Source organism: Labeo rohita, chromosome 20, assembly GCF_022985175.1.
Source record: "Labeo rohita strain BAU-BD-2019 chromosome 20, IGBB_LRoh.1.0, whole genome shotgun sequence".
NCBI classification, from domain to species: domain Eukaryota; kingdom Metazoa; phylum Chordata; class Actinopteri; order Cypriniformes; family Cyprinidae; genus Labeo; species Labeo rohita.
The window spans coordinates 30,125,447-30,147,500 of record NC_066888.1 but is presented as its reverse complement, the minus strand read 5'-3'; the positions used below and the strand labels follow the sequence as shown (position 1 = coordinate 30,147,500).

At 33.8% G+C, this 22,054-nt stretch overlaps 2 protein-coding genes across 3 annotated transcripts in view; both read left to right on the top strand.

Moving 5' to 3' along the window:
* Positions 1-7,791, top strand: part of ipo13b (importin 13b) — a 45,628-nt gene extending 37,837 nt beyond the window's left edge. The window contains exons 16-21 of one of the 2 annotated variants that reach the window (XM_051138640.1): positions 854-906; positions 2,182-2,248; positions 2,345-2,403; positions 4,043-4,132; positions 4,230-4,411; positions 5,892-7,791. In XM_051138640.1, coding sequence (XP_050994597.1) covers positions 854-906; positions 2,182-2,248; positions 2,345-2,403; positions 4,043-4,132; positions 4,230-4,411; positions 5,892-5,988 — 548 coding nt within the window. In that variant the 3' untranslated portion in view covers positions 5,989-7,791. Of the gene's footprint in view, positions 1-853; positions 907-2,181; positions 2,249-2,344; positions 2,404-4,042; positions 4,133-4,229; positions 4,412-5,891 lie in introns of those variants that run through there. The other variant, XR_007829978.1, reaches the window with a different exon arrangement.
* Positions 7,792-11,941: 4,150 nt separating this feature from the next.
* LOC127182948 (protein eva-1 homolog A) overlaps positions 11,942-22,054 on the top strand; it is a 61,235-nt gene continuing 51,122 nt past the window's right edge. The window contains exon 1 of the mRNA XM_051138650.1: positions 11,942-12,145. Coding sequence (XP_050994607.1) covers positions 12,043-12,145 — 103 coding nt within the window. The 5' untranslated portion in view covers positions 11,942-12,042. The remainder of the gene's footprint in view (positions 12,146-22,054) is intronic.

Below are 22,054 nucleotides of genomic sequence, written 5' to 3'. Positions count from 1 at the left end.
CACACACACACACACACACACACACACACACACACACACACTTACACACTTACACACTTACATAGTTGTTTTTTTGCATGTGTCCTCTAGCTCGCTTGCATCCCTCACTTCCTTTTTGTCATTCTTCACGTTGTCCTGTTTTAACCACGTCGTTTCCAAATTAGCAGCAATGTGAGCGATAACACTCTTATTCCGATCAGGTGACATGGCCGAGAGGACCAGCCGTGGCCTGTGTGTTTGTTTGTCATTTGTTTTCTGTGAAGGGACGGGGTTTGACGGGTGGGCAGGCTCTGGGTTTGTGGGGGTGGGGTCTTGTTTGGAGTGTGGGAACAGCAAAGGGAGGGAAGTTTGGGACTGACTGCTACCTTGCTCTTCCGGGGTGGCGGTGGGAACCAAGCGCTCACCAGCCGCGGCGGGCCAGTCGGGTGTATGAATTGAATTTACAGACAATGTGAACAAATAAAACGCACACTAAAAAGAAAGCAAGCAACACGAGTGTCATCACAGTAACAGGTGCCTCCTGGGTTCCCACTCCAAACCCACAGTTTCTTTTGTTTTTTAGGTTTCTTTTCGTTCTCTCGTTACTTCTATTTCGTTTCCTTCTTTGTTTCTCCCCTTCAGAATGGACTCATTGATCTGTCTTTTTTTGTTTTTCCTCTTTTGGTTTTTCGTAACTGCCTTCAAGTCGTTCATGTTCCCTCCTCTTTCTCTGCCCTACTTCTCTCACGCGTGCGATTATTTCCGTCCAGTTGACTTTTCCTTTCCACATGACTGTTCGATCTGTTTTTTTGCTGTTTGTATATATTCTTATTATTCTTATTATTTCTTAAGTTTCATCTTTATTATATTTTAGGGCCCAGGGATCATCCTGATATTGTTGATTCATTTATGCAACTCCAAGCTCAGGTGTGTTTTTGGTTTCTTATTTCATTCACTTTGGGTTTCTCTCTTCTCTTTCGCTGTCCCTTTCTTTCTCACTTCTCTTCCCTTCTGTCCTGTGTCACAGGGTCTTTACAGACCCTTGTTTTGCTCGGGCAGTGGAATTGACCTGAGGGGTTTTGCTGTTGGATGATTGACAGCTCTTTTATCCAATAGTCACACAGAACACTTCTAATCTGTGTTCATCTCATTCCTGCTCCTTGTGGCAGTTTATTACACATTAGAACTCGGCTGTGATCATGTTGCATTTTACAGCATTTCTTTTACAGCGTAGTTGAACTGTATGTAATAATTATATATATTTACATATAAAAACTCTCCTAAAATTAGTAAAAACAGCAATATTGTGAAATATTATTAGAATTTAAAATAACTGTTTTCTATTTGAATATATTTAAAAATTTAATTTATATCTGTGATGCAATTTTACCCCAGTCTTTAGTGTCACATGCTCTTTTAGAAATCATTCTAATATGCTGATTTGCTTCTTAAGAAACATTTATTATTATTGTAAATGTTAAAAACTTTTGTGGAAACCATGATAGATGCTTTTTTTTAATTTTTTGACAAATCTAAAATTCTAAAGAACAGCATTTATTTAAAATAGAAATCTTTTGCAACATTGTAAATGCATTTCTTGTCATTTTTGATTAATTCAATGCATCCTTAATAACTAAAGACCTCTACAGCCCCTTCCAGTGTCATTCCAGCCCTAAAACCGATGAAAGCCTAAATTGATTCATCTCAATTAATTGAATGATTGATTCAAATGAATTGGCTCTCTCGTTTATGTCTTCTCATGAGGTTCTCATGAGTTTCTCCCTCTCTATCAGTTTCTCTCTGTCTCTTTCTCAAATATCCTCTCATCCTCAATGAGTTTCTTAATGCATCAGTTGTCTTTATCGTACATGTTACTTAGATTTCTGTTGCATTCAGTCCAACTGAGCAGAGAAAGTAGTGATCGAACAGATGGAAAACAAGTGAGAACGCTAAAGAGAGAAAAAAATCATCATACCTTTAGTTTCTATTGAGTTAAATTTCAGTATTTTAGTTTCTTTGCTGTTGATTTCTTACTTACCTGATCTGTTTGCATTGAATATGTACGTTTGGTTGATTTTCTAGAGCTAGACAGGTGTAGGGAGTGAGTGATGGAGGGTGGGCGGGGCACAGGAGTGATTGACAGGGTTCCGGGGCAGGGTTTTGAGTCGTGTGCTCTGTTCATTGGCTCTGTCTGATTCGTAGGCCCTCAAACGGAAGCCCGATTTATTCTTATCAGAGAGCCTTGATGTGAAAGCCGTGTTTCACTGTGGTAAGTCATTAATGAATGAGTGTGAATGCCTGAGCCTCTAATATTTAAAAAAAAAAAAAGAGTAATTTCTCTAACGCCGCTGTGTTTCGACTGTAGGAGTCCTGTCACTGAAATTCCCAGAAGCCCCGACAGTCAAATCTACCTGCCTTTTCTTTGTAAGTCCGTAAGGTCAACCTGAAGTATTATTCACACAGAAACACACTTTTTTGTCAAGTTTGGAATTATTAAAGGGGTGCTATTATGCTTTTTTTCATTTTTTGAATTTTAGTCAGTGTGTGGTTTGTATCTTTGGGCATAAAAAAAGATCTACGAAGTTGCAAATCTCAAAGTCCATTTAAAAGGGAGATATTTTGTTTTAAAAAAATCTCTTTTCAAGAACTACAACGAACGGCTCCTTTGGACTACAGCGTTTTTTTCCGCATGCAATGATGTCACAATGCGGTCCATTAGAATATCATTCAATTAAATCCCACCTACGTAAATTAGAATTGTTGGGGGGTGGGTAGGGACGAGGTGGGGGATTAGCCAAACTTTAGCGATGCAGCGTGGAGAGCCACTTCAACAAGCCGCAGCGCGGCGGGTATAAACGCAAGCATTGACTAGAGTGGCCGCTTTAGAGCAGTAACACGCCGCAGACGTGTGCAGTGTAAGAGATTTATTCATCATACAGTGTAGATAGCTTCACTTATAACACGAGTGTTTTTTAAAATGCATAAACTTGCACTAGAATAGGCTAGGCTAATCAGTGATGATGTTCTTCGATAATGTTAGGCTGCCTTTAGCCTTATGCTGGAGCTGGTTTCGGGCAATAAACTAAGTTTGTAAATAATTAAATAAATTAGCAGCGTATTATTTACTCACCCTCCATGCATCCTAGGTGTATATGACTTCCTTCTTTCAGACGAATGCAGTCGGAGTTATATTAAAATTTATCCTGGCACTCCCAAGCTTTAGAACGGCATAGACGGGTGTTTCTCTTCATCAGTCCAAAACAAGTCCAATAATGTGCATTTATCCATAATAAAAAGTGCCTCACACAGCTCCGGGGGGTTAATAAAGGCCTCCTGTAGCGAATCGATGCGTTTTTGTAAGAAAAATATCCATATTTAAAACGTAAGAATCACTTTAATCTAAACAGTTGTACACGGAACTTGCTTCTGTGACAAGGGGCGTGGCAGTACTGAAACACTGTCTAAGCTGTTCGCAAATCGCTACGCAGTGGGACAGATAACCAATCACAACACATTTAGTTTTTCGGAAGGGGGGCCTTCATTAAACCCGGAACTAGTTGAGCCATTTGTGCCAGGCTGGGAGAAATGTATTGTAATAGTGTAAATTATGTTAAAAATAATGCTTTTATCAAACCACCAAGCATGAAAGCATGTTCTTTTCTCAAAACAAAATCAAGACTTTGTAAAAGAGCATAATAGGACTCCTTTAAGATTTTTTAATGTTTTGAAAGAAGTCTCTTCTGCTCACCAAGGCTGTATTTATTTAATGAATAATTCAGTATAAACAGAAATATTATGAAATATTATTTCAACTTAAAATAAGTGTTTTCTATTTAAATATATATTAAAATAAAATTTATTCCTGCGATGCAAAGCTGAATTTTCAGTATCATTACTCCAGTCTTCAGTGTCACATGATCCTTCAGAAATCATTCTAATATGCTGGTTAGAAAAGGTGTGGAATGACCTTAAGTTTGTCTCTCTTTACCTCCTGTAAAATAAACTTTCATAAACAGTAGCCATGTGCACTGCTCAATTGTTCCTTTATTCGCATTGGCTGCAGACGGAACTAATACCGCACTGCGCAGACATTCCTCCTGTTGGGCAGGTGGTGCAGGAAGATGGTAAACTCCTCCTGTTGGCTGTACTGGAGGTGAGCTTGCAACTTTTTTGCACCAGAGGTGCACAATATATAATTGTGAAAAAAAAAAAAAATGCAGAGGAGTCTGAAGGATCTGTTCTTTCGTCAGGCCATCGGCGGTCAGTCGTCCCGCAGTCTGATGGACCAGTTCGCAGAGGTGCTCTTCTGTCTGAACAAGCATTGCTTTGCTCTGTTGACGGTGTGGCTTAAAGAAGCTCTGCACTCGCCAGGCTTTCCATCCTCGCGCGTCTCTGATGAGCAGAAAAACACGTTCAGCCAACAGGTGCTCAGGTGAGACGAGTTAATGTGTGCCATTTGACGATTCTGGATAGCAAAAGCTCTTCTAAAACTATAGTAAAACAGTAATATTGTGAAATATTATTACAATTTAAAACAACAATTTAAAATATATTTTAAAGTGTAATTTATTCCTGTGATGTAAAGCTGAATTTTCAGCATAATTACTCCAGTCTTCAGTGTCACATGATCCTTCAGAAATCATTCTAATATGATGATTTGCTGCTCAAGAAACATTTCTTATTTGTGCTGCTTCATATTTTTGTGGAAACTTATTTTTCAGAATTTGTTGATGATTAGAAAGTTCAAAATAACATTTATTTTAAAATGGAAATCTTTTGTAACATGACCAATGCCTTTACTGTCACTTGTGATCAATTTAATGCATACCTGATGAATAAAAGTATTAATTTCTTTCAAACATTTCTTTGAACGATAGTGTACATAGTTTGTAACGAAAAGTACTTTGACGCATTTGCAAGTTTGGTCAAATTATGCTTATGCTGCGTTCGTTGGTCAGAGTATTATTATTTTTTAAATTTAAATATTGTTTATATTTATAATTTTTAGTTATAAAAATTATATTTCAAGTTTGTTTAATATTATTTTACTTTTTAATGATTTTTGTAATGTGCTTTTATCATTTTTTTAAGTTTCTGTTTGTTTTAAATATTTTTATTTTAGTTTTAGTAATTTTAGCACTTAAAACTCTTAAACTCCTTCATTTTTTGTTATTGTAGATAGTTGCCGCATTTTTTAATTTGATGTTTTTCATCTATTATTTATATTTAATTTCAGCTTACAGTTAACAAAAAAAAACATTTATAATAGGTTTCATTATAGCTTACATTTTAGTCAATAATAATAAAACTTCTTCCTGAATCTAATGTACAGTCAAACCAAAAATTATTCAGACATACATCAGACATAATTGTTGGTTTTTTTTTTTTTTTTTTTTTTTTTTTTTTTTTTTTTTTTAACTACTTTTATTTATTTTTTTTACTCCCCTGGGTGCTGTACACTATAGTTTATTTATGTAAGTGAGAATAGCAAAATCAAGTAAACTGTGACATATTATACTCAAAAATTCTTCATATAGTGCACTTCCAGTAAGACTGATAAAAATTTGGGACCAAAAATTTGATTTGACACTTTGACCTGATCATGTTTTGTTACATACCTTTCTATCAAAGTTATCTGACATTATCAAGATGAATTTGTTCTGACAAAGTTTGATTCTTGAGCTCTTGTCATATTACCATTTTCTTAACTATAGCGAATAAACACTGATAATGTGATAAATGTTCAAATGTTCATGTTTCAAAAAGATTCCCTACTTTTGACAAGCCTACACCTGTGGTTTTCATGCACACATCCACAGAAAACCCAGGATCACAATTTAAAAATGTGTTTATTTTATTATTACTTTAAAATATGTTGATGTAATGTGCTTATTTTTTCCACATCGTCTCAGGGAGCGAGTGAACAAGCGCCGAGTCAAAGACATCGTGAAGGAGTTCACCCTGGTGTGCCGCGGCCTTCACGGAACCGAATACGCCGCGGACTACTGAGCCGATGCTCGTATGGACACAGGGTGCGAGGAAACCCAAAAAGTACAACTCCCAGAAGCCCTCAAAGCGATGCGAATGACACCGTGTCAGAACTGACCGTCTGAGAGTCGGGATCTTCCTCCAACTCGTCCTTCTCGCTCTCTCTCTCTCTTTCAACCACTCTCTCATTGGATTTTGGGGTCTCCGTCGGGCGATCCGAACAGGCGGTGTCCCCGCTCCCCGCATCTCACAGCATGTTCGCTGGAAACCGTTCTTTGATTCTCCCACGTTCGATCTTCCGTGGCTCTTGGGCTGTTTTCCTTGTGATAATTTGCATCCGTTTGAACGAAGAAATAGTGTTAGTTAAATGTTTTTTATTTTTATTTTGGAGATACTGAAATAAAAAGCATATATATACACACATATATATTAAAATATATATAAATGCACATAATAATCTAGTAAACCGTGGGGTGACGAGTCCGTGTGCTGCTAACAGAGAGAGGGACCAATACAGACTGATTTTTCTCTGTGGCTTTATATCTATCCTCTATATCTCTGTCTGTTTAACCCCTCACGCTCGATTCTGCCAAAATGTTGTGGACGTTTTTTAATGAAATGATTATTAGGATTGTTTTTGATATATGTATAATATATCAAAGGTCAGCAGCATATTTGGTGACAAGTAGAGACCGGGCGTTACACAACGAATTAGAGAGAGAGATGTACCCAGTAAACATGATATTAAAGGAATAGTTTGCCCAAAAATGGCTGAAAATTAGCTTAAAATCTGCTCACACTCAGACCATCCAAGATGTAGATGAGTTTGTTTCTTCTTAGGAACGGATTTGAAGAAATGTATCACTTGCTCATCAATGCTCATCAATGGATCCTCTGCAGTGAATGGGTGCCGCCAGAATTAGAGTCCAAACAGCTGATAAAAACATCACAGTAACCCACAAGTAATCCACACCACTCCGGTCCATTAATTAATGTCTTGTGAAGCCAAAAGCTGTGTTTATAAGAAACAAATCTATCATTAAGAAGTTTTAAACTTCAAACTTTTGCTTCTGACTAAAATGCAAGTCCATAATCCAATAAAAAATTAACCTTGTCTGACCCAGGAGAGAAATCTGCACAGATCAAGCTCTGTTTACAAGCAAAAATAGTTTCTAAAACAAGTATGTCAGTGGATTTTCCACTGGAGGAAGTGTTATTATGGATTAAGGTCTTGTATTCTAGCCAAAAGCAATGGTTTGTTGTTAATAAAGTCTTAATTATGGATTTGTTTCTTAGAAACACACAGATTTGTGGTTTCATAAGATGTTAACTGATGGACTGGAGTGGATTACTTGTGGATTATTGTGATGTTTTTATCAGCTGTTTGGACTCTCATTCTGACGGCACCCATTCACTACAGAGGATCCACTGTTTAGCAAGTAACATCATGCTATATTTCTCCAAATCGGGCTAAGAAACAAACTCATCTGCATCTTTGATGGCATGAGGGTGACTAAATTTTCTGCACAATTTCATTATTAGATGAACTATTGCTGTGAACACATCCTGCATGTCTCTCTCTCGTTCTCGTTTCCGCCCAGCTGCCTGCCGACATGTAGCATGTGTGTTGCGTTACATACGGGCCCGGAATGTGTCATAATCAGTGGACGAGGGCTGTTCTATCGTGTTCGTTTACTAGTGAGTCACAGAGTGAGAACAAAGGGAGAGACAGAGACAGAGGAGTCAAATGTACATTAGGTTTTTTTGGTTTCTTTTTCTTTTTTTGTACCATGTTTTAATTTATTAAATACATCTGAGATGGCAGCTCTGGGTTCTGTGCTTCTGTGTATGAATGAAGGTGTGAATGCTCATCACAAGAAGACAACCAAACCACAAGCTGTTCAGGTGAGTATTGGAGTGTGAAATGTTCTTGGTGTAAGGAAACGTTTTTGTCATTTTTACCACTGTGAATATTTCTCAGGCTGTTTGTTTTTGACATAATCTCAACTGCAAGAAGAAGCTGTTAAACACATTATTGCACATGGAAAGATACCGTTCTTATAATACACGATGACCTTTTGTAACAACATGCCCCAATATAGTGATTTCTGCTACATTTAACCATAAAACAATTATGAAGAACAAGCAATTCATGAAACAGTGTTAAAGATAGTAAACAATAAATTTAACCCTTGTGCGACCTTTTGGACATTTTTCTTTTTTTGATAATTTTGCCTGTGTTATTGCCAGGTGCAAAAATGTCCCCATTGAAACCCATTAAAACGGCAATTTTTAATCACAGTGCCATTTAACTAAAATTATGCAATTTTTGTTAATAGACATTCTGTTGGCAAGGCTTCAAAATTTTTTTTTTACCAGATGGTGCCATTTTTTTTCAGATTTGGCCTGTAAAGCAAATACTCATTTTATTGTTTTCTGCAAATTATAGAGCCAATTGGATCAATAATGCAGCTATAATTGTGTGGGTGTGTTGGTATGGATGTCAGAGTGTGGTTTGTATGTGTGTCATAAAAAATAGTGTGTGCTTGTAGTATTTGAGAGGGAAAAACTGCTGCAAATCACAAATCCGTTCACAGATCGTTAAAGATCACAAACACTATTCAAATACCAATGTGATTCTGTTCCTAAACTACAATGATTCATCTGTTTGATTCCTCAACCTGTGTTACAAACATTCAAATAATCACAGAAGTACTGGGATAAAAGTTCATAGTCTGGATATAAACTTGATTACGTTGTTATGCCAGTAGAAGTCGAAACGGGGCTGTTATTTGTCTTTGATCATTCATTCAAAAACACTGATTCATCCAGTAATGAACCAAGTAAATCTTGAGTGAATCACTGAATCATTTACTTATAAATTAGGCCTACATGTGACTGTTTAGTTGTCTAATGTTTTTTTTTTTTCTTCAGAATTGTCAGAGAACCACAACTTCCATTTAAAAAAAAAAAAAAAAAAAAAAAAAAAACAACAACCCAATTTATCCAGAATCACGCAGCTCTATTTTGCAAACAGCTCTAAAGTGAATCTTATTTTTATGTAGCCTGTTGATTTTTGTTCATGGTATTCAGCTGCAACTAAATGTTTAGCAAAAAAAAAAAAGAAACAGAATAAATATGCTTGACATCATCTTTTATTCACATTTGAATCGAAACTGGGAATCGAAAAGAATTGGAAATGATAAGCGGAATCGGAATTGATAATATTCAAACAATACCCAACCCTACAGATCACTGATTATCTTTGGTTTTTACATTGCCATTGCTTTCTTTAAATTCAACCAAATATTTTCAATGAGAATTAAATCTGGAGACTGAACAGGCCACTCAAGAACATTCCATGACTGATCCCTGAACCAAGCATAAGTAGATTTGGATGTATACTTTGGTATGATTGTCCTGCAGGAAAGTCCATTGATCATCAGCTTCAGTCTTTGCACCAAAGGCATCACAGTTCTTGCCAAAAAGATACGTCGAAGAATCAATGATATCCTTCATACGGTCATTTTTCCACTTCCTACTACAGTAAAACAACCCCATAACAGGACTGGCCCACCTCCATGTTTGACTATAGAGATGAGGTTCTTCTGCTTATAAGCTTTGCCCTTTTTTTTTTTTTTTTTTTTTTTTTTTTTTTTTGCACCAGACTGATGCATAGGTCTAAAAAGTTCCAGCTTGGACACATCACTCCACAGGTATATCCAAATTAATTTTAGCATGTTCAAATTGGCTTTTCTGTTCTTCGTGGTCAAGCGTAGTATTCAGCAAGACGCCAAACACGAATGCCATACCTGTCTAGTGTTTTTCTTATACGCTGCATTGAAATGTTTTTCCTCCTTTCGTCAGGTCATCTTGCAAGTCTTTGGCTGTACATTGCAAGTTTTTCTTAGTTGATCTGATCAATCACTTTATGATATTGTGCTTTTTTTGTTCAACAACCTCAAAGGTTGTGAATCACAATTTATATTAAGGAATAATTCTGCCAGCTGTCTTTAGGAACTTTTAATGTCTTGGAAATCTTCATGTAGCCTTCAACTTTCTAATATAATAAAATTATTTCTTCTCTATAGCTTTTGTGAGGGCTCTGTTGACTTTGCCATATTTGATACTCAACTTCAGCACATGCATGGGTCAAATGTATGTATGTGTAACAGCCCAAGCTATTTTTTTTAAATGGAGTTTCTAAAAGCTTAATTGTATTTTAAGACCATTTTGTTCCCAAGCATAAAAGATAAGTGACTTAAAACAGCAATTTTAAATAGGGGTTGAATAATTATGACAGCTGTGTTATTAAAAAAACCCTATAACTCAAAAAACATTACATTATATATTGACATCATCACTTTTAATATGCCAGTAAATTGTTTTAGGTGCAATTTTTATAAGTCCTGGATCTTCAGAAAAGCTTGTATTTGTGCAACTGTAAATGGCAGTGAAACTAAATTCAATGCCAGTGAACTGATGAATCCATGCTGTTATTTGATGAAAGGGAATTGTTGCAGTTCTTTATATTGACCAGCAGATGTCTCTACAGCCCTGGAGAATCATAGAGAGTTTCAGGAGGAGAACCAAATACCCTGGTGAAAAAAAACAGCATATGCTGGTTGGGTATGTTTTGGTGCTGGTTTATGCTGGTCCTTTGCTGGTTTATGCTGGTCCTTGACCAGCAACATGACCAGCATAAACTAGCATCAAAACATACCTAACCAGCATATGCTGTTTTTTTCACCAGAGTGAGAAAGTAGTCAGGTATTTATTTATTTTAATGTAATTATTTAATTAGCTTCATTCATTTGACATGACCTTGAAGTCATCAGCTTGAGATGTTATGAAATGGTTGGCTTTTCCGTTATAATATAGTAATAGTTGTTTTTTTTTTTTTTCAGGTTAGTGTTAATAAACTGTATAAAATAACATAAATGTATGTTGGGATGCTATTATTTATTATGTTATTACAAATATTCATGCAACAGTTTAGTACTTTAAAAGGGAAACATCAGTGGAAAAGGATGGAAATTATTTTATTACACATTAATGTTATATATCTAAAAAGTCATTGTTTATGCGTATGCATACGAAAGATAAAAAAGCACTCTTTCTGGTATAGCGATTCGGTCCAAACTTTGTTCTATCCACCTTATTTTTCAGTGCGAAGTAAATGTTTTCTGGTAATGTGTTAGACTTCCGGTTCATATGCCGTCATAGGGAAATAACTATAAAGAAGTGAAGTAAACTGTAAAACTGTTTACACTAATGCATTAGATAATACATTAAAATAATATGTTAAGACACACCAGTTTGCAATGTCAAGCAGCGAAACAAGCTGTTTTGTACAGCTTAAAAAAAGATGGTTCAAGCTACTGGGCATGCACACATCACACTGTACAACAATAATACTGTTTTTGTATTACAGTAAGGGCTAAGTTTAGGGTTGAGGTAGGTGTAGATGTTAATAAAACACAACCTAATATGTAGAAAAATTAATTTCATTGACGCTGATGAGACCGGAAGCCAGACCTATTAAATTTACAAATGGCCGCGCCCACTCTTACGGTAAAAATAAGGTTGATAATTTTCTGTTTTACTCTATTCTACACAAAGTTCAACTTTCATCCAGGTAATCTTGATGTTTTACTTATTTTTGGTGAAATTTAATATTTTCACTGGCCTATGATTGCAGTCGTAATTCATGACGTTTTAAAGGAACGTACTGTTCCTTTAAGATTAAAGCCTTGTTTTTTTGTTGTTGTTATTATTATGATGTTATGATGTTATCTAAAAACTTTGTTTTAACACTACAGTGTATTGACAATCCTACCGATAAAGAACTGATGAATTGAGTGGAATCATCAGCAGTGAGCGTGAAATTCAGGGACTTTTGGACCACGGGGAATTCTCTCTCTCTCTCTCTCTCTCTCTCTCTCTCTCTCTCTCTCTCTCAGGTCTTCAGCGGTGTTCTTCTGACGCTCTCTCTGGTGTCTCCAGACTGAAGTCATGGAATCGGACAACACTTTACGTCCTGCAGTCTGATCCTTTCAGGAATCATCGGATCTGATGGGATATTTAAGGATGTTTTTCCCTGATGTCTCTTATTCACTGCTGTTGTTGGGAATCTCGTGTCTGACCTGCTTCACTAAGACTTCACAGGAGTTCTCAGGTACTAAACACCACCACCACCATCCTCCTCCTCATCATCAACACTACCATCATAATCATCACCTACAATAGTTTGTGTATTTACACTTTATCGCATATGTATTATCCTCTTAGAATTTCTACAATTTCACACGCGTTTAGTCGAAATTCTCAGCTTTGCATTTGAAACGTTTTTTAACTTTCCAGCTGTATATTTTCCATTCATGCAGTTTTGAGGCGTTGGTGTTACATACGCGTGTCTATTTCATCCTGGATTAAATATATGATACATTGTAACAAATTCTTTCGCGGGAACTTCCGTGACCGACACGATCAAAGAGAAAGCGCACGCGTGCGCGCGCCTATCGAGTTAAACTGTTACATGTCATCTTCATATACAGTACAGTGGAGTCCAAAAGACTGAATAGTTAAGGAAAATGCTTCTGTTTTGCATTTAAAATTATTTTTATTCACAGAGTAACAATTTGACATTTTGTGCCCCACTATGACACATTAATAGACATCTTAAATATATGAAATAAATGTGCGAAGACTATTTTCATAACCACTGATTGTATGTCTTTTAAAGCATGATGGGAAGAGCTACATCCTCAGGACTGTTTGTGTAGTTTCCCATTGGTTTAAGAAGGTTGTGTGTTTGGTCAGTGAAGACTTTAAGGACAAAACAGAGATTAATTGATCAGAAACAGCTGCGATGTGGTGAGTGAAGGAAGAGCTTTGTGTGTGATGGCATTCTGTGTTTGTTTTTGATAGAATTTTGTTTGAATTTCTCTTCTTAATTCACTTACATGTGCACGGCTTTGGTTTGGATGAAAAGTAAACCATTTTTCTGTTTGAGTATCACTGTCATTGACAGTCAGGTTTATTTGTAAAGTGCTTTACACAATGCAAATAGATTTAAAGCAGGTTTCTAGAAGATAGAGCCCTACTGGGTGAATCTCACGAAAACCTATTAAGACCATGTCAGGATATTACAAAAAATAAATAAATACAAATAAATACAATATATATATTGTTTTTCATTTTTTATTTATTTAATTTTTTTTCAGGGTTATTCAAAACTTTTTGATTACTTGAAAGAAATAAAGTAATAATAAAATAATATAAGCTTGTTTTATTTCAGCTACATTTTACTTTGTTAAAGTACTAAAATAATAAAATTGAATAAAAATAAAAATAAAACAAAAATGTCAAAAATGCACAACAAGTTTTGCTGATTGAAACAAAAAAAAACTACTATTTATTCATTCATTCATTCATTCAGGGTTATTGTAAAACAAATTTTTCATTAATTGAAAGAAACATCAATTGAAATAAAATAATGTACGCTCATTTTATTTCAGCTACATTTCATTTTGGTTTTTAATACTAAAATAACCAAAAATTCAAACTTCATAAAAAGTATATAGACATTAAAAGAATAACAAAAATAAAATAAAAATGACAAAAATACACAACAAATCTTGCTGATTGACATTGTAAAAAAAAAAAAAAAAAAGATTTATTTATTTATTTATATTCAAGCATTCATTAATTATTTCATTTATTAACTAAAAACTACTAAAATGTCATAAAAACTAAACAGCATTAAAACAATATTAAAAAATAAATAAATAAATAAAAAAGACATATTAACAGAAATATAATAATATATGTATATATAATATAGACATTAAAACAATAAGTAAAAATAAAGAAAAAATAATTAAAATAAAAAAGACAAAAAAACCACAACAAATCTGAAATTGTAAAATATATTATTTATTTACTTATTTATTTAGGTATTTATTTATTTAGCTATTCATGAATAATTTATTTATAGAATTTAAAATAAAAACAAAGCCTGACTGATTATTTTTATATGGTCGCACGGTCCTGTTAAAGAAAGACACATCAGTGAAAGATCGTTAGTTATTTTCAGCCGAACACACTGAGTTGTTGTTCTGTCGGGTCGCACAGGACCGTCCTGTGACTCTGAAAAACTCTCACACACTCTGGAATGTCCATTTGATTGACAGGTGCTTGAAGAGGCTGACAGAAGTTGTCGATAGAGACGGGGCATCTGTTGCCGAGCAACAGGCCTGTACATCTGTCCTACAGGAACCTTGTGCCTTTGTGTGTGCACTGTGTTTTATCTTGGTTAATTAGCTTCACACACACACACACATTTAGATTCATTGTGTGTGTGTGTTCACTACAGTGAAAGTGCTCATAAAGCTGTGGGCGGGGCTTACGGAGGCGCTGAATGGGATGTGTGGCTGTTAAAGGGTCAGGAGGTCAAATGAGGTCAAACCGTTTGATGATCCCAATACACCATTAAGACTAGAGGAATGTCTGTCTGTCAGTCGTACTGCCTTAAAGTCAGCATGAAATGGGATTTAAAGGTGCACTAAGTAACTTTTTTCACTGTAAAAATGTTTTTGATGGACGTGTTTGAAATAAAATGAAAAATGTAGTTATATCAGAATAAAAAAAAGTTTAATAGCTGAATAACCAGCTCGAAGTACAGGGTGCGACTTAATTTTATACATCTGAAGATTGGCTTGTGCATTAATAAATTAATAATAACAATTTATATATTGTTATAATTTATTATAATATATTATTCTAATTTAATATTATTTATAATATAATATTTATTATAATGTATATAATTTATTTAAAAAATTATTAAATAATTTGTAAAAAATTATATTTTAGAATTTATTATTAAATAATGTGCACTAGGAGTAAAGACCAGGAATATGAATTGAGAAAGTAGTGTTAACTTCAAATCAGTGTTATTTTAGTATATTAAGATGGTAATATAGCTTTTGGTAATATTTTGAATCAGTCGTATTTATTTAATTTCTTATATTTATTTTATATATATATTCATTTATTTTCTTATATATATATTCATTTATTAGTTATATATTTAATAAATTAGTTATATATTTAATTTTAGCTAAAGTTTTATTCATTTTGAGGTGTATTCTTGTCATTTATATATTTTTTGTTTATATATATATAAAAAAAAAAAAAAAAAAAATATATATATATATATAATTATTATTATTATTATTAGTTTTTTCAGTTAATGTTTATTTTTTTCAAACTGACAAAACTGCTTTTTAACGGTTTTACTTTTATTTTTATATAGCTTTTAGTAACAGTCTGAATCTGTTTTTATTTTTATTTATTTATTTTTGTTTTTTTATTGTCTTGTATTTATTTTGTTTTTCGTTTTATGTTTTCAATTTAATTTTAGTTATTTTAGTCATTTTTATGTATATTCTTATCATTTATAGTGTTTTTTGTTTATACACACACACACACACACACACACACACACATACACATATATAATATATAATTAATTTCATTTCAGTTAATGTTAATTTTATTTAAACTGACAAAACTGCTTTTTTAACGGTTTTGCTTTTATTTTTATAGTTTTTAGTAATATTTAGAATCAGTTTTTATTTTTATTTATTTATCTTTATTTCATTTTCGTATTTTCTTATTTATTTTCTTTTTAATTTAATTGGTTTTCATTTAAATTTTAGTTAAAGTTTTAGTCATTTTGATGTGTATTCTTGTCATTTATAGTGTTTTTTTTTTTATTTTATATATATATATATATATATATATATATATATAGTTATTTTACTACTTACTTGAATTACACTAAATTACAGTGAGAAATATTGCCTTGACAACTATTCTTAAAAAATTGTATATTTTATATCATTTCAGTTAATGTTTATTTTATTTAAAGCTTTTTTAACTTTAGTTTTAATTTTAGTTTTAGTTTTAGGACTGTCTGTGAATGTGTAAATATTTTTTTGGCAAAAGTGAGGATTTTATGAATCACAAGACCTGTTTTTCTTTATAAATTCATGTGTTACCAAATGCTCATCACATTACAAGTCTAATCTCACTGCACCTCTTTGCGTCCCATTACTGCCAAGATGGAAAAATCTCGCTGTCGAGAGTTAATGCTTGAAATCAGAGAGAGTTTAGCTGAGGTGAGAGGCGCTCTAATAACCTCTAAAATCCAGAAAGCCAAGAGGTTAGAGGTGTGTGTGTGTGTGTGTGTGTGTGTGTGTGTGTGTTTTCTCAGAGACTTTGTTCCGGAGGTGGAATTCGAAACCTCTGCCTTCTGTTTGTAGAAAAGACCCCCTTCCCCAAACTCCAAGACCCTTTTTCCCATCCCAACCCCTCTCACACACTCACTCACACACACACTTTTCTTTACTGCTCTGTTAATTAGTGGTATTTGCTAAATCAAGCATAACTATTACTATTGTTCATATATAGGTTGTGATTTATGACTTTGGAGTTGCCAAACCTCAAAGCCTTAAATCATGTGTATGAATGATTCCTTAAATCAGGTGTCTTGTTGAGGAGAGCTGTGCTGTAAAACAGGTGAAAAACCCCAGACGTACACTGAAGGAGGAACCAAAGCCTAGTTAGCAGTTTAAAACCATCTAGGATGACCCAGAAACAGTGTGTAAACCACATAACCATGTACTGGCAGTAAACACCCAGAATCTTTCAGCACTAGACAGTGGGTTTTGCTCAGGTGAGCACCACACACATTTTCTTTGGGAAAATGAAAATATTTAGTTTTGATAATTGTCTTGCGCAGACAGACACATACCATATGTTGTGCAGGAGCTCTTTATCAAAACACCTCACACACACACACACACACACACACAGCGTCAGGTGAGTTGTGTCTGAGCAGATCCTGTGGTTGGGTTGTTATGTCTATGGCAGAACGCTGTCTTTGTATGTGTGTGTGTGGGGTCCTGGTTTTCTCTACATTATGGTGACCAAATGTGCCCACAAAGATAGTAATACTAGTAAGTTTTTGCGCCCCATGAGAAAAACAGCTTATAAATCATACAGAATGAAATGTTTTAAAAATCTAAAAATGCGGTTTTGTGTGAGGGGTAGGTTTGGTGTTAGTGTTATGAAATACGCTTATGAAATGCCCTCATAAAACATAGAAACCTGTGTGTGAGTGAGTGAGTGTGTGTGTGTGTGTGTGCGTGTGTGTGTGTGTGTGTGTGTTATATCAGCACCTCAAAGCCCTGAGGAGAAATTAAAATAACACCAAATAAGACGAGTGTAGATAGCAAATAGATTATAAAGCTCAGATTATCTGATTTTGGAAGAATTTGCTAAGAGACTTTTGAATCTTGGCTAATCCGAGAAGTATGGAAGTCCATTTCCACTGAATAAAAAATAAAAAAGGTAATTGCAACTTTTTATCACACAATTCTGATTTTTTTTCTTGCAATTTCGAGTTTACATCTCACACTTTTTTCCTTAGAATTATAAAAAATTACTTTGTTTTGATTACCTGGATTTTAAATGGAGGGACAGAAACCTCTTACTTTCATTAAATATATATTCATTTGAGATTTTTTTTTTTTTTTTTCATTTCACACTCAATTTTCATTTCCAGTTTAACCAGATAATTAAATGACTTTGTAAAAATAGTCTGTTCAAAAGTCATGACAGTTACGATGCCATAAATGTAAAAGGTACATGTGTATTGTCAAAAATACAGGAACAGCCTGTTTTAGGGCTTTCTGGTCTTTGTTATTCTGCTCAACATCAAATAACTTGAACAACTTACATTTAATGAAATAAGTTTACTTCGAAATACTAAAATACAACTAAAAATACTGAAACAAAATAAAATAAGTGAAATAAATAAGTTTACTTCCAAAATACTAAAATACAGCTAAAAAATACTGATATAAATAAGTAAAAATAAGTTTACTTCGGAATACTAAAATGCAACTAAAAATACTGAAATAAAATAAAATAAGTGAAATACATAAGTTTAATTTAAATACTAAAGTATTACTGAAAATACTGAAATAAAATAAGTGAAAAAAATAAGTTTACTTCGAAATACTAAAATACAACTAAAAATACTGAAATAAAATAAATAAGTGAAATAAAATAAGTTTACTTCAAAATACTAAAATACAGCTAAAAACTACTGATATAAATAAGTAAAAATAAGTTTACTTTGAAATACTAAAATATTACAGAAAATACTGAAATAAAATAAACTAAGTGAAATAAAGTTTACTTCGAAATACTAAAATACAACTAAAAATACTGAAATAAAATAAAATAAGTGAAATAAATAAGTTTACTTGAAAATACGAAAATACAGCTAAAAAATACTGATATAAATAAGTAAAAATAAGTTTACTTAGAAATGCTAAAATGCAACTAAAAATATTGAAATAAAATAAGTTAAATACATAAGTTTACTTCAAATATTACTAAAAATACTGAAATAAAATAAGTGAAATAAAATAAGTTTACTTCAAAATACTACAAAAATACTGAAATAAAATAAATTAAGTGAAATAAAACTTTACCTCGAAATACTAAACTACAAATAAAATTACTGAAATAAAATAAGTGAAATAAATAAGTTTACTTTCCAAATACTAAAATACTACTAAAAATACTGAAATACTTCTAAAATAATTAAATATAAACTAAAAATAAATAGAAATATAAAAAGTAATAAAAACAACAAACGCACAACAAAATTACTAAAACATATTTAAAATAAAAACTTCATAAATAAAAAAACAGAAGCTAATTAAAAAAAATAAATAAATATATATATATATATATATATATATAAATATTAGAAGAGTATATAAATACTACTAAAATAACTCTGGGCAGTATTCTGTTTATACTATGCTATTTATTTTAAAAATTTTAATTTTAATTGAAAAGTAAAAAATATAAGATATAAACTGAAATAAATATAAATTAAATAAATAATAAATATTAATTAAAGCTAAAGATTCCTATTGAAACCACTGTGAATCAAAACTGTTTGGTTCTCTATCTTCAAAATATCTTCTTACAGTCTTACAGGTTTGGAAAGACATGAATAACATAAATAATGACCAAATTTTCATTTTTGGGTCTACTGTCCCTTTAAGGTTGATTGAAAATTACAAATCATCATTTACTCACTGCTGCATGACGATTCTTGCCGGGAAAAAAAAAAACAATTTGAGAGTGAGTCAATCACAAGAATTTTTACACTATTTTTGGGTGAACTACTCCTTGAAAACGCTAAGATCTAATCCCCTTCAGCTGATCTGAGTGTTTAATTCATTAGCAGCTACTAATCTCTATTGTAGTACCATGTTGACACTCTTTCCCTACACACACACACACACACACACACACACTGTAGTGTGTTTCCTGTTCTCTGAGGTCACAGGAGGTCATCCCCAGGTTAATGACAGTTTTTAAGCTCAATCATCTACTTATTTTGAGCTTTGATGTGACCGCTGTCCATTTATTTGCACAGCGTTTTGCCCGCGAGCGTTCGGCGTGTGGTTTAGGGTGTGTTTGTGCTTCCTGATGGCTGGAGAGCTTCTCCTCACAGCTGCGTTCAGGTTTTGAGGGAATTCCTTCTCAATATCTCCTCTCTCATGTTAAACTCCGCTCTATAATTTTCCGAAAATATCACCAGTGGCAGTAAAAGGCGCTTTAGTGCCGCTCCAGTGAGTCAAAGCTAAAGACTTTCTGAGGACTAAAAACGATTAGCCGCACCACTTTGGCACTTAAAGAAGAAGTCCACTTCCAGAACAACAGTTTACAAATAGTTTACTCACCCCCTTGTCATCCAAGATGTTCATGTCTTTCTGTCCTCAGTCGTAAAGAAATTATGGTTTTTGAGGAAAACATTTCAGGATTTTTCTTCATATAATGGACTTCAATGGTGTCCCCTGATTTTGAACTTCCAAAATGTAGTTTAAATGCATCTTCAAAGGGCTCTAAACGATCCCAGCCGAGGAAGAAGGTTCTTATCTAGCGAAAAGATCTGTCATTTTTTTCGAAAAATAAAAATGTGTATACTTTTTAAGCACAAAAGCTCGTGTAGCACAGGCTCTGGGATGTGCGTTTACGATGCTACGTACTATTGAATCATGTCGAAAGGTCACGCTGAGCATAGGCAGAACTACAGACCCAGTGTTTACAAAGCGAACGTGCAAAGACTAACAAAGTGCAAATAAGTCAAACACTGTTTACAAGCAAAAAGGTACAACGATGTTGGACGATTCTGAGGTTGTAGGAGAAAATAAGATGGAGTTTTTCACCATACTCAGTACACAGACGATGATCTTAGACGTGATTCGTAGTAGTGATGAGAAGTTTGGATCATTTTACCGATTTGGACCTTTGAGTCTCGTTCAGCAAAATGAACAAATCTTTTTTCAGAGTCATTCGTTCAGTTTAGCAAAATATAATTAAAATGTTACGTGTTACTTCCCTAACACATCTACTGCTTACACAAACGTTGATCACACTATAAACAAGACAAAACTATAATGCTATAAGAAACAGAAAAGATTAATTCATTGTTTACCTGGGTCTTTAGTCTATGATGAGCTCACCTCACCTCTTATCTGACAAGTTTTCGGGTTCGAGTCGTTCGTTCAACACGTGACAGCCCTATAAGATGAACGAACGACTCGAAAAACCCAAAGACTCGAAACAGGTGAACTAATTCCAGTACAGAATCTAATAGGATGTTGCGCATGCGCCACTGAACGAATCACTCCCCGAGACGACTCGTTCTTCCCAAGTCACATTAAAGATTCCTTCAAAATGAACGAATCATTCAAGAACATGCATTTCAGAGCTTGTGCTACATGAGCTTTTGTGCTTAAAAAGTATACAATTTTTTATTTTTTGAAAAAAAAATTCGTTTCGCTATATAAGACCCTTCTTCCTCAGCTGGGATGGTTTAGAACCCCTTGAAGCTGCATTTAAACTACATTTTGGAAGTTCAAAATCGGGGGACAATTGAAGTCCATTATATGAAGAAAAATCCTGAAATGTTTTCCTCAAAAACCATAATTTCTTAACGACTGAAGACAGACATTAACATCTTGGATGACAAGGGGGTGAGTAAATTATTTGTAAATTGTTGTTTCTCCTTTAAAAGCACTGTTTCTTTCTTAACTCATTATTTGATCAGATTCCAAAAGATATTTTTGCATGAAATTCGAAATATTTTTGAGATTATAACAACAATGCATGAAAAATAAAGCAGCACAACTATTTTCAACATTGATAATAATCAGAATTTATTAAGCAGCAAATCAGCATATTGATTTCTGAAGGATCATATTACTCGGAAGACTGGAGTAATGATGCTGAAAATTCAGCTTTGCATCACAGGAATAAATTACATTTTACAATATGTTAAAATAGAAATCAATAATATTTCACAATTTTGCCATTTTTTCTGTACTTGTGATCAGTTTTGGTGACACGTTTTCAAGAACCAAAAAAATCATACTGACCCCAAACTTTTGTTTATATATAAGGTGGGTTTCTGATTGTAGTTTCCGCTCGTGGTGAATGTTAAATGTTAAGAGGATGAGATATGCAGTGCACACACACACAGACAGCTCACCTTTCACAAATAACACTGAACAGCGATCAGACAGACTGCTGGATTGTGTGTGAGGCTGCGTGTGTGTGCATGTGTTGCTGTGTTTATTGTGTTTTGCTTCACGTTACTCTGCAGGCATGTGGAATTCAGCCGTCGTCCCTCTCCACCAATCACAGCGTAGCATCATTTAAACAGGAGAAACTCCACCACAACTAACACACGCAGCCTGTTTTTTGTCTTTCCTTCCTGACCATCTCTCATCTGGCTCCTGTGTTTTAGGGCACCGTTAGGGCAGCAAATTACCCCCTTCTTACCCTCTTAGATGATCACATGATTGAGCACATGACATGTCACTTCCACTTTTTCCACTTCACCCTTTCCCTTCACTTTAAGGCTCTGTTCTGAAGGGCTTTCTCTAGCACTTTCTTTTTATACTATTTTTGTAGTACTCCATAT